The sequence below is a fragment of the Strix uralensis genome, chromosome 1, assembly GCF_047716275.1.
Source record: "Strix uralensis isolate ZFMK-TIS-50842 chromosome 1, bStrUra1, whole genome shotgun sequence".
NCBI classification, from domain to species: Eukaryota; Metazoa; Chordata; class Aves; order Strigiformes; family Strigidae; genus Strix; species Strix uralensis.
The window spans coordinates 129,175,783-129,190,314 of NC_133972.1; the positions used below are offsets into that span (position 1 = coordinate 129,175,783).

The 14,532-nt window shown below is 39.8% G+C and overlaps 1 protein-coding gene across 1 annotated transcript; it reads right to left on the reverse strand.

Annotated features, from left to right (window-relative positions):
• Positions 1-10,463: 10,463 nt before the first annotated feature.
• On the reverse strand, positions 10,464-13,993 carry SNAI2 (snail family transcriptional repressor 2). Its single transcript, XM_074893591.1, has 3 exons — positions 13,747-13,993; positions 12,643-13,188; positions 10,464-11,700 (listed from the first exon to the last, which is right to left on the reverse strand). Exons 1-3 carry the CDS (start codon positions 13,823-13,825, stop codon positions 11,519-11,521), a joined length of 807 nt encoding a protein of 268 aa, XP_074749692.1. The 5' UTR covers positions 13,826-13,993; the 3' UTR covers positions 10,464-11,518.
• Positions 13,994-14,532: the final 539 nt, after the last annotated feature.

The following is a 14,532-nucleotide window of genomic DNA, read 5'->3' on the forward strand; positions in this document are numbered from 1 at the left end:
CACAGCAATCCTGCTGAACTATTACCGAGGTGTTAGAAGACATGGACATTATTCATCCTCACTAAAACCAGGCAAGGAGAAAATAAAATGAAAGCAAACGGATTAACTCTAGCATATTTGCTGCAGTCTCACTGTGAGAAGGACTGTTTCCAGCTCTTCTGCCACCAGGCATACATTTTCCCACCCCTAACTCCTATCACAAGTCACCTCAAAATCCTGTCATTTAAGCATTGATGTCTGGGCTATACTTTAGGCACAGTCCTGGGAACAAGAAGGTGTGTAAACTGCACTGTCCTGAGACTCATATCAGGTCTGTGTCAGAAACTTTTGCCAACAGTATAGCGCTGTTGGTTTTTTGTGGTTTTTTTTTTTTTTTCCTCTTTCCTTTTTTTCCTTGCAGCACTCCTGTTCTGACAAAAGCTAAAGTCTAGTTGTAGTTATATGAGCTTGCAAGTTGCTCTTGTGCTTGGTCAACTAGGACAAACACTGCTGGCAAAGCACATTTTGTCAATATGAATTGTGTACATGCCAGGAGAGTTCGCTGCACAGTTACATCAGCAAAATCTCCTGGAGGAAAGGCTCATCCTTGGATACCTGAGTGAAATACTGGCCTGCTTTCTTCCCAGCTGCACCAGGTCAGAGCGTGGCGGCTCCTGGCAGCATGGTAAGCACCACCAGGGCATTCAAGAACATGAGAATAAGGCTAAAGGACAACCTCCTCCAACATAGGGAACATTAACATTCACAAGCGTGACTCTGTTTCAAGGGAGAAGACAGTCCTGCTCTTAGACAGTTTGACTTGGTCATAATCTATCAATGAAGGAGCAATACAAATGCATGGTTTGACTTTACATGGCACCTCTTCACAATATTGCTTCCTCTTTTCAAAATGAGGGCCTGCATGGATACTGAGCTACAGTGCTAATCTGTGTAGGTAATTCATGTTGCAATTTTAGTTATGGGCCCCTAAAAAAAAGTACTAAGCCAAATTCAAAGATGTTTTTCAGAAAACAACTTCCTTTACATTTAGGAAGAAAGTAATGTGAGTAAGAGAAGATTATCTGCACTAAAAGACCTAAAAGCTATTTCCTATTTAAAGTGGGGGACCAAAATCACACATGTGATGGCAATATATTTTTGTGTTTGTGAATGCCACAGAACAGATCCTTCCTCTCCATTAATGACCTAAGATGCAAACAGGCATTTATTCCCTTTAAGAACTGTGATATTTCTTCTTATTACAGTGTCAACATGCAGCAGCAAGCACTGCACATGCAGGATTTCCCTCTTAGGCACATCATCTAAAAGTGCAGAAAGGAGATCCATAATTTCAGGTTGTGTTGAATAGACCTCTCGTGAAATTTTTACTTTGTGTTTTAAATAGGGAGATATAAACAAGATGGAAAAGTGTTTACTGAAGATTAATGGAAAAAGCTGCTCAAATATATGGGAGCTCAGATTTAATATCATGTCTGCAGTTATCAGAAAATCTGTGGAGAATTATGTTTTCAAAACTCAGTTGAACCTGACCTAAATAATAAGTAAACATGGTACATTCTTTCCACCAGTACATAACAAAAAAACATGGAGAAAGTGTTAAAAAACTCTAAACCTACCACAGAAATTCAGAATTACAAGCTCATCATTGTTAGCAGAGCAACCTGACATACAAACTGTAGCAATGCAGGAAAAGGCAAGAGCTCATTACAGATGGTTCTGGTTCCTCTCCAGCCTGCATGATTATACAGCAAGAACAAAGGTGTACTGGAAGAAAGGACCCATAGAGCTCCAAACAGGTCAGTGTTTTAGGAAGAACAAAATGCCTAAGTTTACAGAGTTCTGTCTTTACTTTCTTCTTGATACTACAAACCTAAGCAAATAATACTTATGATGTTGTACATGGGATCATACTGTGGCAAAGGATTATTGAAAATTGCCATTTCTGTTAGCAAATGTCCATATAGATTTGAAATACAGCTTCTGACAGTGGCAAATGCAAAGTTCACTGTGAGAAAATCACTGTATGGGACAATACCAGGATACCCTGTACATAGGAGAATTTTCGCCACTAGAATGCCAGACATAGACATATAAAAACAGTAAAAGCATATTATAATGATTTTCAAAATAACTTTGTTCCTTTCAGTGCCTTCTGGGACCTAAGGAAGTCTAGTAGGAAGGAAGAATACTCTTTTCTTTTCTTTTTTTTTTTTTTTTTCAAAATTGGAAAAGAATGCTTTATCTGAGAGAAAATATGAATATTACTGTCTTAAAAACCTGTCAAACAATGGAAATATATTTTCAGTTAAAAGTTTGAAATTTAAAAAAAACATTAACCAGAATTGTAGCAGAGCTGTTTCTTAAAATATTTTCCCAGTTTTACTTCTGCACATCTAATTTTACATGTGTTATATATATATAGTTTATAATGATTTTGGATGTTCCTGTTATTCATAGTTCATATTTGTGTAATTAAAAAAACCCTACTACAACTTTAGTTCCTACTATATTTTGTGGCAATAAGAATAGCAATCAGACATACCTGATTTATCAGCTGCAGTCTTAGCTGGAGTCAAAATGTCTTCTCAAATCTATACAGTGGTGAACTTCTGAGTTTCTCCTGCTACAGAAGCCTGACCTGGAAGGTAATTTGTAATTGATATTTACTGGTTGTAAATATGTATTAAATAGAATGCTTTCTTATGAAGGCTGACATTTAAACAGTGTTTAAGTCCTCTTTTTCCTCTCTTTGTTCCCAGAACCCATGTTGTCCTGCCAGTGTGACATACGGACATATTCTGTGGACAGACGAGCATTTGGGTTCAAATATTCAGAAGCAGCCCTCAGTCATGGCTCTCTGTTGTGACCACCAAACCAGAACACATAGTGATGATTTTGTAGGAGAGGCTGTGAGGAGAGGCTTCTGGGAAAAAAAAAAATATCAGTAGGAGCAACTATTTTTTCTGCCAATAGTGGGAAAAGTGGGGACAGAGAAAAGGAGTGGAGCAATTTCTTGAAACTACCTAGAAGCTGAAAGCCATTTTCCAAAGAGAGCAATTTTCTGTCAGTAAGTCAGGGCCGTCAAAAAATCCTGATTGTTTTTGACTATGGCCTTGTCCAGTCAGAACTAGTTAGGATCTGGACTGAGATGCCAAGTTACTTCTGTAACACCACAAAATGTCCATCACGAGTCACAAGATCCTTTTTTAAATTTCCCCGGGACATAGTAACATGACCTGGTTTCATGTATTACGGATGAATAGTGAATGCTTTGCTATAAATCTTGGTGAACTGTCTTCCAAAATATCTTCTTATAACATTTAAAGATGTAAAAAATTAATAATATAATGCTAAATATGATGTATCTTTTACAGGGGGAGGAATTTTTATTAGTCTTATACATGATATTATTACTTTAAGTTGTTGATTGTTATTAATTCAATTTTTGCTGGAGTTACTTAATAACTGTCAATTTTCATTCCTCTAACTCTTCATTCATTGTCAGCTGCGGATGATCTGCCAGCCCACATGAGAGGGCAGGTTACATTCAAAGGAAGTTACTTTGGTCTTAGGACATGTGTAAAATCTGAGCTAATTGCAGTGCAACTTTATACTTTAACTGCTTCTTATTAGCGACTTAGCAGATGTCTGTGACTTCGTACTCTCATGTTCAGTGCTCGTACTGAATCCACGGGACTCAGTGAGACGTAGGCACTTCTCTGTGAGGGATTTGTTAGACCAAGCTCCTGTGTTCCCAGGTCATGCCTTTGAAGAAAATATGAAAAGGTGATGGTCAGGACTCGCTGCCATTTGGTGGCCCAGCATGTAACTTGTGTTTGTTGTCCGAATCCAGGTCTAGGGCTGGCTAGAGGATGTGGCAATGCCCACATCCATCAAGTATTAAAAGACACATAATCCCCTGTCATGGTTTAAACCCGGCTGGAGGCCAAACACCACACAGCCGCTCGCTCACCCTCCTCCACCCCCAGGGAATGGGGGAGACACGGAGTGGTAAGGGTAAGGAAACTCGTAGGTTGGGATAAAAAAAATTTAATATTTGAAATAAAATAAAATAATAATGATAATAGTAATAATAGAAAATACAAATGGGTAATGCACAATGTGATTGCTCACCACCCACTGACTCATAGCCAGTCCATTCCTGGCTAGTGATCCCAGAGAAGAGAGAACCCTGAAACCACCATCCCGAAAACCTAAGTGGAGATTTCTGATCAACCCTTATCTATATACTGAGCACGACATTAGATGATATGGAATATTCCATTGACCAGTTTGGGTCTGTTGTTTTGGCTATGCTCCTGCCCAGCTTCTTGTGCACCTGCGCACTAGGAGGACATGAGAAGTTGAATAGCACTTGATTTCCTAGCAACAGCTGAAAACATCAGTACATTATCAACATTCTTCTCATATCAAATCCTATACTGAATCCAAACCAGCACTACTCTAGCTACTAAGAAGGAAGGAAAAAACCCAATTAGCTCTATCCCAGCTGAAACTGACATACCCTGACTCTGATCCCCTGTCAGCCACATCTGGGAAGGAGATGATTCCTATGCAAGGCAGAGAAAGAAGTAACAGAAGGGGCTAAAACATAGGAAGTAAGGAGAATGTAGAGGCTTAGCAAGGTGAAGAATGGCTTTCTGTAGTCTTCTTCAGCCAAACAAAAAACCTCTGTTTTATAGTATAAGTAATATAAAGTTAAACTTCCAGGAAGGTATTCTGATCCAGAATGTGTAGTGTTCTCAGTCCTTCCTATGCTAAGTGGCTGGGCAAAAAACTTCAAGAACACCCTCTTTTGACATTGTCCTGCTAGACAACACCCTTGTGCTTGCATTTAAACCCACCTTTTTTTAGTTGAGGGATGGCTCTTACAAGAAAATGAGGGAGCTCTCTGTTCCCCCAGGTTAGGGTTGCAGTGAAAGGGTTTGCATGTTTGAATGTGCTGACTGGTCAGCTGCATGTCTTTTTGTATGAAGAGACTGTGTGAATGTCTGCACGTACCTCTGTTGCTCTTCCAAGCTTACAGGGTGAAGGTTTCTAAAAATGATGGAGACCGTGTGAATTTGAGCTGGCATTCATGTGATTGCTGTTTTTTGTGTCTTCTTTTGACAAAATATGTTTGCATAAATGACAGATATAAAAGGGCATTTATTCCCTCTTGGCAAGGACTGCCAAACTGTGATCTTCATCCACCTCCTGGTTACTTAGTGTACACACTGGACAAACTTATGGTGGTGCATATAAAGCAGAAAGGAACAAAGACAAAGAAATAGGGTATATTCAGTAGTGTTGTGGTTTAGGCACACCCAGCAACTAAGCACCACGCAGCTGCTCGGTCACTCCTCCCCAGCCCCAGTGGGATGGGGAGGAAAATCAGAGAAAAAAGTGAAACTCATGGGTTGAGATAAGAACAATAACTAAAATAAAATAAAATATACTAACAAGAATAATAATAATAAAATATTGTAGTAATTTTAATGAAAAGGGATATAACAAAAAGAGAGAGAAATAAAACCAAAGGAAAAAAGCAAAACAAACCAAAAAACTCTCAAAACCCCCCCAAACCCTCAAGTGATGCACAACGCAATTGTTCACCACTGATGCCCGACCAGGGAACACCCAGAACAGCTAACTCCTCCCAGTTTATATACTGAGCATGACGTTCTATGGTATGGAATATCCTTCTGCCTAGTTCAGATCAGCTGTCCTGGCCAGGCTCCCTCCCAGCTTCTTGTGCACCTGCTTGCTGGCAGAGCATGAGAAACTGAAAAGTCCTTAACCTAGGATAAGAGCTACTTAGCAACAACTAAAACATCAGTGTGTTATCAACATTATTCCCACACTAAATCCAAAAAACATTGTACCAGCTACTAAAAGAAAATTAACTCCGTACCAGCCAAAACCAGGACACCAGGTAAAAGGAAGAGATGATAGGCAAGTAACAGAAAGCACTTGTTCCATTTTGCAGTAACTTTTGTCTTATAGAGACCTGGGGAAAATAAAGGAAGGAAGGCCACGAAGGAGCACGCACTTACATTTTTGTACCCAAAATGATGAGGGAATGAGAAGAAGAAAAAACACAAAATGTATTGGTTTAGATGGCATTCTTGAACTATTGGAGAGATAAGTGGAAAGGAATAAGGTGACCAAACTGTCAAACAAATAAAAACAAGACCACTGTGCAATTTTGTTTTATTTATTTTTTTAACCTCTAGCCTGGTATGGCTACATGTCCCTCAGAAGAGACAGCAATGCAAGGACACAATCAGGCTGCGGCACAGCCTCAAAGACTTTGCTAAGTCATACTTCATACAGCGTCGCAAAAAGGATATGCCTCTGCAGCACGATGTGCACCCCTTTAAGAAACTCATGCCACGTACTCACCTGAGGCAGCCTAATGCTGCCCTCTGCAACAGGACAGGGCAACTTCTGTTCATCCAAAAAAGCACAGTCCTGTCCTCCACACCCTTCAAAGTTCCTGATGACTTTGTAGAGATTTGGAATGAGTTAAAATTTTTGAGAAGAAGGGATGGAGCATGCAAGCATCATTTTTGTTTGTACTCTACTGCTGTAGTTCATATAGTTTCCACAACCTCTAGGCATTCTATCAGAATCCCATCAGAAACTGAGTAGTATTTCCACCTCTACTCAGCAGTGGTGAAACCCATCTGCAGTGCTGGGTCCAGTTCTGGACTCACCAGTACAAGGGGGACATGATGATACTGGATTGAGTCCAATGAAGGGCCAAGATTGGAGTATCTCTCATATGGGAGGGACTGAGACAGATTGAGAAGTAAAAACTCAAGGGAGAGCTTATCAATATGTATAAATACCTGATGAGAGGGAGTAAAGAACTCAGGCAGATTTTTAGTTTTGCCCAGTGACAGGACAAGAGACAGTGTGCACCATCTATAATACAGGAAATTCCATTTAAATGTAAGAAAAAACATTTTCTTTTACTGCAAGGGTGATTGAACATCAGAACAGGTTGCCCAGAGGGGTTGTGGAGTCTCCATTCCTGAAGATATTCAAAACCCAACTGGACACAGTCTTGGGTAAACTACTCTACTCACCCTGCTTTGAGCAGAGGGGTTGGACTAGGCAATCTCCAGAGGTGTCTTCCCACCTCAACTGTTTTGTGACTCTGGGATTTCACCTGCATTCTGTTCTTATTTCTTGCAGCCTTCATTTCATATTACAATGTACCAGGTTGGAGTGTGTTTCTCACATTCCACTCTATATTTCTGTGAAGCAGAATTACAATTTATATATTTTACCTGTAAAAACATCTACTTTAAAGAGACAAAACCAAACATCCTGGACAGCTAGTAAATACCAATATTTCTAAAGAAGTAATGTTCAGCATTGAAAAATTCTTATTCAAAAATAAAAATATATTTTAAGATGAATTATTGTTTTTGTGGCAGAGGCAATCATCTGTAGCACAAGACATCAAAAATAAATTACCAGGTTTCCCATTGTCCTTCCTTTTAAAATTCAAATTATGGGGTCTTTAGGGTGCTTCTTTTTTATATGATTTTATGGAGCTTAGAGTAATAGGCCCTGAGCTTGCTTAATGATAACAGGAACTATAATAATCCAAACAATAGAGTAAAATACAGAGGACAGATTTCATGGTGCCTTAATCTGAGAGGCACATATTTTAACCCTTTGGTGAAAACATAAGATGCTTTTCTGAACTCCACATCAGTTGGTAGGATAATTGCAGTGGTTTAGGCATAAATGTGTACTTTGTTCTGTCTTCATTTCATGCAGATATTACTTCATTCTCTAAGATGAAAAGCACGCCCAAACGGAAGCAAGGGAAGAGAAAAGTGGAAACCAAGGTGAACCAATTATTGCCTTCAGCCTTGAGAAACTCATACACTCGACTTGTAACTGCACATGTGCTGTGGTGGTTCAGCTCTTCTCCACATAACGAAAGTACACTGAGGAGGTGAAAGTAAATTGCCAGAACATACTAAAGAAAGGATATAGCCCTCTATAATGGGCAATCATATATCCCAAAAGGTATATATATAGAACATTTGGAGTAACTGCTGCGCAAAAGTCCCTTCACCAGATCTACTGATTTTAAGCAATTAATTAGTGAAGAGTTAAAAAAAGCTATGAATCATGTATATAGGTTGCTATCATGTAGGCGCCTTTAGAGGAGAAGCTGATCTTTTGATACCTTAACTTTTCACTTAAAAGAATTATATTTAACCCTGGTGCCAAAAATTAAAAATAAAAGAGTGATTGATTTCAGAAAAGAGCAATGAAGATATTCGAATTGTGGGGAACATGTTTTCCTAAGAAAGATTTTAGAAGTTGATTATTTGGATATAGAATGAGAGATGTCTTGTGAGAAATGTAGCAATGGTCAAAGAGATTCAATGGGCAGCTTCACCATGAAGGGAGCTTCTCCCTCACATTTCGAGAAAGTTGCAAGAGTCATCCACCAACAGCTCAGAACAAAATTTAATTTACATTGATAAATAGCTTGTGCAGGTACAGAAGGGCATTTCTAGAGCAATGAGGTAAAACTATTAATGGAAAGTGTTTTGGAGAAATGTCCTGACAGCAAATAGAAAGCAGTCTCACAGGAAAAGCAGAGAAATTCATCTGCCTGGGAAGCTTATGCTGCAACTGGACATGAGCTAGAGAGCTGTGATAGAGCACTCTGTTTCAATTAAAGTGATGAGCCAGAAGAGCTTCTAGCCTTTCCCATCTTTGTGTTTTATGAGTACAGGTGTTACAGGCATGCAAAGTAGCATATCTTAATTGTCATCTCCAAATCAGACCAGTTCCACTTGTGTTTGGTTTAGCATACTGTATTTTGATGAAGTTTTCATCTGATTTCCCTTAAGGACAACAGTAGCATTTTCACTCATTCAAGAAGTCAAGCTCTTATGCTACTTCATTTACTATGGGCGTAGAGAATTTAAGGTGTGAATTAAAACAATGGAAAAGCCTTTGTGACATGACACAGGAGAGCAAACCTAGAACTTTGACAGTACAAATAGCTGTTGCCTGCCAGAACTTTACTCATTCTCCAGTAAACTTTGCTCTGGGAAGACAAAGCTGCACAAAGAGCTGCTGGAGCCTAAGAACTTCAAAGCGAATGACATGGAAGTGCAAATCAATAGAGTAAGCACATGAAACTTTTCAAGGGTATTTGATGCCTTCATGTGTTCATTTCAAAATGTTACCTCACAAATTCCCACTAACGCTATCTTTCTCGAACTCTCTAGCTATTTCCTGAAAAAAATTCTAACACGTCCTAAGGAATTGTTGTTATAACCTTGGGATTTTGTCAGAAGATGCTTGGAGAATATGAAAAGCTTAATTTGAGCTGATCTTTTTTCAGTACAGTGCTTCCCATGGAAAAAAGGTACAAAACTTCCATCATGTACCTGTTGCTTAAGTTACTCCAGTGCAGTCCTGCTGAAGCACTCCTCTGCAGGACTCAGCTGGAGGACACACAAGGCATGCATGGTCTGCTGCATTATTTTGCTGAAATGCGCTCTTTTTCAAGAAATTTGCACCTTGTGTTTTATCCATCAGTAGCATTCTCATTGTTTGAATTTTGTTTTTGCTATTACTTCCTTCTGCTGGTACCCTAATGTAGACATAGCAGTCTTCGGACTGGGGGCCAACTAGTGCTTATCTGTTTTCTAACCTTGTACTTTGTTGGAAGTTGAAAATAATGTTGTTTTGCACTAGTCAGTAATGATGAGACATGTTTTGTTGATGTTGTAATGCTTTTATATAGTTCAGATCTTGGAGTCCTTAGTCAAATCATCTGAAGAAAAATATTTCTACTTTTTATTACTGAATAATTCTTTCCTGTGATATATCAGCTGATGTAAAATCATAATACATCCACTTGAAAGTTCTGATATGTAAGACACTTTAATAAAAGTATCTTCAATCTTTCTGAAATGGCCATATAAAGTGCATCATATCGTGACTTGTCTACGACTTTAAAAGAGCATCATGCAAACATTACTGAACTCCTGTAAGGCTCCACTGACTTTCATGAACTTTGGATCAGGCCCAGATTTCCTAATGTCCAAGTCTCAGGAAAAGTACTATAATAAGGCTGCTCTAATAGCATACTTTCAACTGTTAAAATGCAAGAAAGAAGTTTCTTTTACACGTTTTTGAGCAAATATATTTCACCATGTTTTCATCCTGTTGTAAGTAGCAAAAAAACCAACAGAGCTTTAAAGCGGTGACTCTAGAAAAATGCTCTGTATGATTTTAAATGTTTTAAAATGTGATGGGTATTTTTCTTTCTAACATTCAGTACTTGTGAACTAAGGATTCGCATCTGAAATTCACTTTTACCTTCATTTGGTCACGTAGAGACCCTTGCACTTTTCTGTGTTCCAGAGCCAGACATGGTTGTTTTCTTTAATTAGAACAAACAACAGAAATCTTACTTAAAAATGTTTATTGTAAAAAAGTGGCTAGAAAACAACATAAATTTCACTTCACGCTTTCTTCAAGTTATCTATAGATGCTGCTATAGGCAACAATTCACTTTCATTCATAACACATTCAATCATATAAAAATAAAAATATTTACATTATGTCCACATACTTTACAAAATCATCAATAAAAAAGGCACTTGGAGGGGTAATGCTGAAAATATTGCATTTCCTTTGTGCATTTAAAAAAATAATTGTCAAACTCCCGTGAACCCCCTCTCTTGCACTTATTCCCGTTTTTTAAAAAAGATTAAAGTTTAGAGGAACTATTCCATATTAAAAGATGGTCAAGCATGCACCAGGAATGTTTGAAGCTACAGTCTTTTTTTTTTTTTTTTTTGAAGGCACATGCGGTTAATTTGTGGCTTTTAATATTTCGTACATTCTTACATGGTTTTTTCCTCTCTTAATTATGCAGTTTTAAAGCATTTCAGATCATTAATGAAGGCCTTGTCTTCTAATAAAATAAAATAAAAAACACAGCAATGAATAATATTAAACATTTACTAAGGTAAACTTGGAATACTTTTTAAGGCACCTGAGATAAATGGTGTCTAGCAAAATTCACTTGGGTAGTATTTTTATTAAAAGTTCCACTTAAAATACTGTTTCTTTGGTTGAAATGGCTTGGCAGGAATGTATTGTTAACTTTGCAGCCTTTTCTAAGCAAGAAAAGACGACCTACATTTGGCTTCATCTATAAAGAAAGCTGATAATGCTTCTTCCTTTAGATCTACTTGAAATGTCATGCATGGTGTCTTTCCCCATATTTCAGAAATCACACTTAAGAATGCAAATGTGTGACTGAGCAGAAACTATTTAAAGCTCATTTCTACTGACATTCTAAGTTCTTCCACTATTTTGTTTGTTTGCTTGTTTGGTGGTGTTTTGGCTTTTTTTGGCTGAAAAGTAGACGAGAAAACGCCTTTGGATTTCCACTTATCATTTGGAACAGGAGTGGAGAAATGCATCGAGTCCAGGTAAACATTGACTGCATGACTCAGTGTGCTACACAGCAGCCAGATTCCTCATGTTTGTGCAGAAGAGACATTCTGGAGAAAGTTTTGGAGCAATTTTTGCACTGATATTTCTTCACATCCGAGTGGGTCTGCAGATGAGCCCTCAGATTGGATCTGTCTGCAAAAGCCCTGTTGCAGTGAGGACAAGAAAACGGCTTCTCTCCTAAAACAGAAACATCAAGGGAAAATAGGATAAAGCTTTAAAAAAGAAGTACATGTTTAGGACAGGTAAAACCTGCTTTTATTCTAAGAAACAAATGAACAAACAAAGTATTTGTTATAATACAGAACGTGTAAGAAAAGGTTAATCGGGCCACAGATACAACAGCTTCAGCACTGCTGACTGTACTTGCAGAACTCGGTCTTTCAGAATATGCTGCTCAGTGCAGTCTCCAAGGACAAGCAGCTGACACCTTCTGCATCTACAGGTGCAGGCAATACTTTTAGGTTGGGCTCCTCCCAACATTTTCAAATATTTTCACAGACCTTTTTCGGCTTAGTGCTGTGTGAATTACCGGGGACAAGGGCTTTGACTGAAAAGCAACAATCAGTTGTACAGACATTACATTGTACCCAGTATTACTAAAAATCAAGTTTTTGCCTCAACAGAAAAAAACCCCACTTTGTTGATGATGGGTTTCTAATTCTTAAGGACTTGAGATAGCACATGCAAAACTTGCCAGCTGCTTAAGGAGTTGCTTAAGCAGCCCCTCATGATTACCTTTCTGTTTTTGCTGCTGAATTTCAGAGTCAGCTGGAGCCTTCTCAAAGTTAGCAATTTCTAAAGACTGAAAGTTAACGTAAAATCCTCAAAGCAAAACCTTCAGCTAGTGGAAACGGGCTAAACCATCCTAAAATCATCAAGGGAGCAACGCTGATTTATGCCAGTACCTGGCCCACAGTTATGAGACCATGCTACACACCCCTCCCACTCACCCCCTCAAGAGGGAGAATTTAGGCTTTTAATGATACATTTGAAATTCCGCAAATGCATTTCAAGGTTAGTAAAGAAACATGCTGTTTCTTCCACCTGTGGAGAAAAATATCAAAAAGGCATCTTGATGTTATAGCAACAAGAAACTGCAAGTGTAATGACTGTTCTTACCAGTGTGAGTTCTAATGTGTCCTTGAAGTAGCCAAGGTCTAGAGAAAGCCTTGCCGCAGATCTTGCAGACACAAGGTAGTGTGTGGGTCCTGATGTGCATCTTAAGTGCTCCCAGGCTGACATACTCCTTGTCACAGTACTTGCAGCTGAACGATTTCCTAGACTGGGCATCACAGTGCAGCTGCTTATGTTTGGCCAACCCAGAGAAAGTTGAATAGGTCTTGTTGCATAAACTGCACTGAAACTTTTCGGCTTCGATTGCATGGGGGTCTGAAAGCTTGGATTGGATTCTCTCTTCTTCATCGCTAATGGGACTTTCTGAACCGCTGTGATCTTTGGAGGAGGTGTCAGAAGGTGGAGGTGGGCTGACTCTTCCCAAAGATGAGGGGTATCCAGAAAGCGGAGAGAGGTCGTTGGGTAATGGAGACGGTAGCAGCCCAGTTGTAGTCCACACAGTAATGGGATTGTAAGCTACTGAGCTCAGGATCTCTGGCTGCGGTATGATAGGGACTGGATAGCTTTCATACAGGTATGGGGATATAATCACTGGAGAAAGAAGAAAATTTCAAGGTAAGAGAACCAAAAAGTACTTCAAAAGGCAGTAAAATTAACATTTTAAGGATTAAAAGGTGCATAAATAAAACGCTCAGTATGGGAATCCGAATATAGGAGGAATTACTATTTCATACATATATTCTGATGGGTAGAGATGGTGCCCTTGAACAGACAAGTTACAGCTGGAGAGTCTCTTCAAGGTAGCGTGCTGTTTCTAAATCTGTGGCAGCCTGATACAACGAAGCAGTGAAACTTCCTGAAGGATTTCTATAAAAGTTTCAATTCCACCACCAGCAGACACAGAACAGGAAAACTCCAAATTCTCTCTAAGTAACTTGAGTTCAAGTGGGTGAGCAAACTTTTATGATTCATTCTGGGCAGCACTGACATATTGCTCAAAACTCCCTCCTTGTGAGCAGAAGAGAAGAGCTAGCAATGAACTAATCCGTTCCCTCAAACCTGAAAAGCAATCCCACCCCTCCTTGTTACTGCCACGCCACGACCGCGAGCGCCGGAGCGACGCGGGAGCATTCGATTTCGTTTTGTTACCTGTGTGAGTGTCCAGCTCGCTGTAATTCGGCTTCTTGGATGAATTGAAATGTTTCTTGACCAGGAAGGAGCGTGGCATTTTGGATGCGGGGTTTCTCCTTCTTCCAGGCTCTGCCGGCGGGCGGGTGTAGCGGTCCGCGGCGGGTGCGCAGCGCACGCTATCACTGCCGGCGCATCCGTCCCTACGGCCCTGCCTGCCCGGCACAGCCCCTCCACCGCCGGCGTGGAGTGGCAGTGCAGAGGCGCCTTCAAAAGTGCTGTAAATACCCACTAGTCAGGTGCAGGGGGGAAGGGTTTTCCGCTCCTCCAATCACTTCGGGATGTTCTCAAGCACTTTTCCAAACAGGCTGTTTTTCTGGGAGGGCTCTCGGGCGGCTGGCAGGAGGGATCCAATCCCGGCTCGGAGGGTTTGGTTCAGGTTTCAGCTCCTCCCGCTGGAGACAGCTGTGATCGGAGGAGCAAGCTGTGGGCAGAGCGCGTTATCCTGCTACAAAGTGGGTGTATGTCGCACTGTAGGATTTCGGTCTAGAAAAATGTGTTGGTCAAAGTGCTTTAAAAAAGAGTCAGTTAACTGATTCAGCTGAATTCTTTTTTTCTTTCTGACAGAGACCTGGGTAAGTCACAGGCACTGAAACGCCTTTCCCCCCCCGCCCCCCCCCCCCCCCCTTTTTTTTTTTCTTTTTTTTTTTTTTCCTCCCCTTTTTAAAAACGAGTCTGGTTTCCAGATGTTTGATATAGGAATTACAATGGAACAAACTGTTCATTAAGGGCAGAAGGGGGGGGGAT

Excerpts from the sequence above, each read along its gene's own strand:
- SNAI2 (XM_074893591.1), bottom strand. The coding sequence starts at position 13,825 with ATGCCACGCTCCTTCCTGGTCAAGAAACATTTCAATTCATCCAAGAAG. Across the intron at positions 13,189-13,746 it reads CGAGCTGGACACTCACACAG|TGATTATATCCCCATACCTG; the intron begins GTAACAAAACGA and ends TTCTTTCTCCAG. Across the intron at positions 11,701-12,642 it reads ACACATTAGAACTCACACTG|GAGAGAAGCCGTTTTCTTGT; the intron begins GTAAGAACAGTC and ends TTTCTGTTTTAG.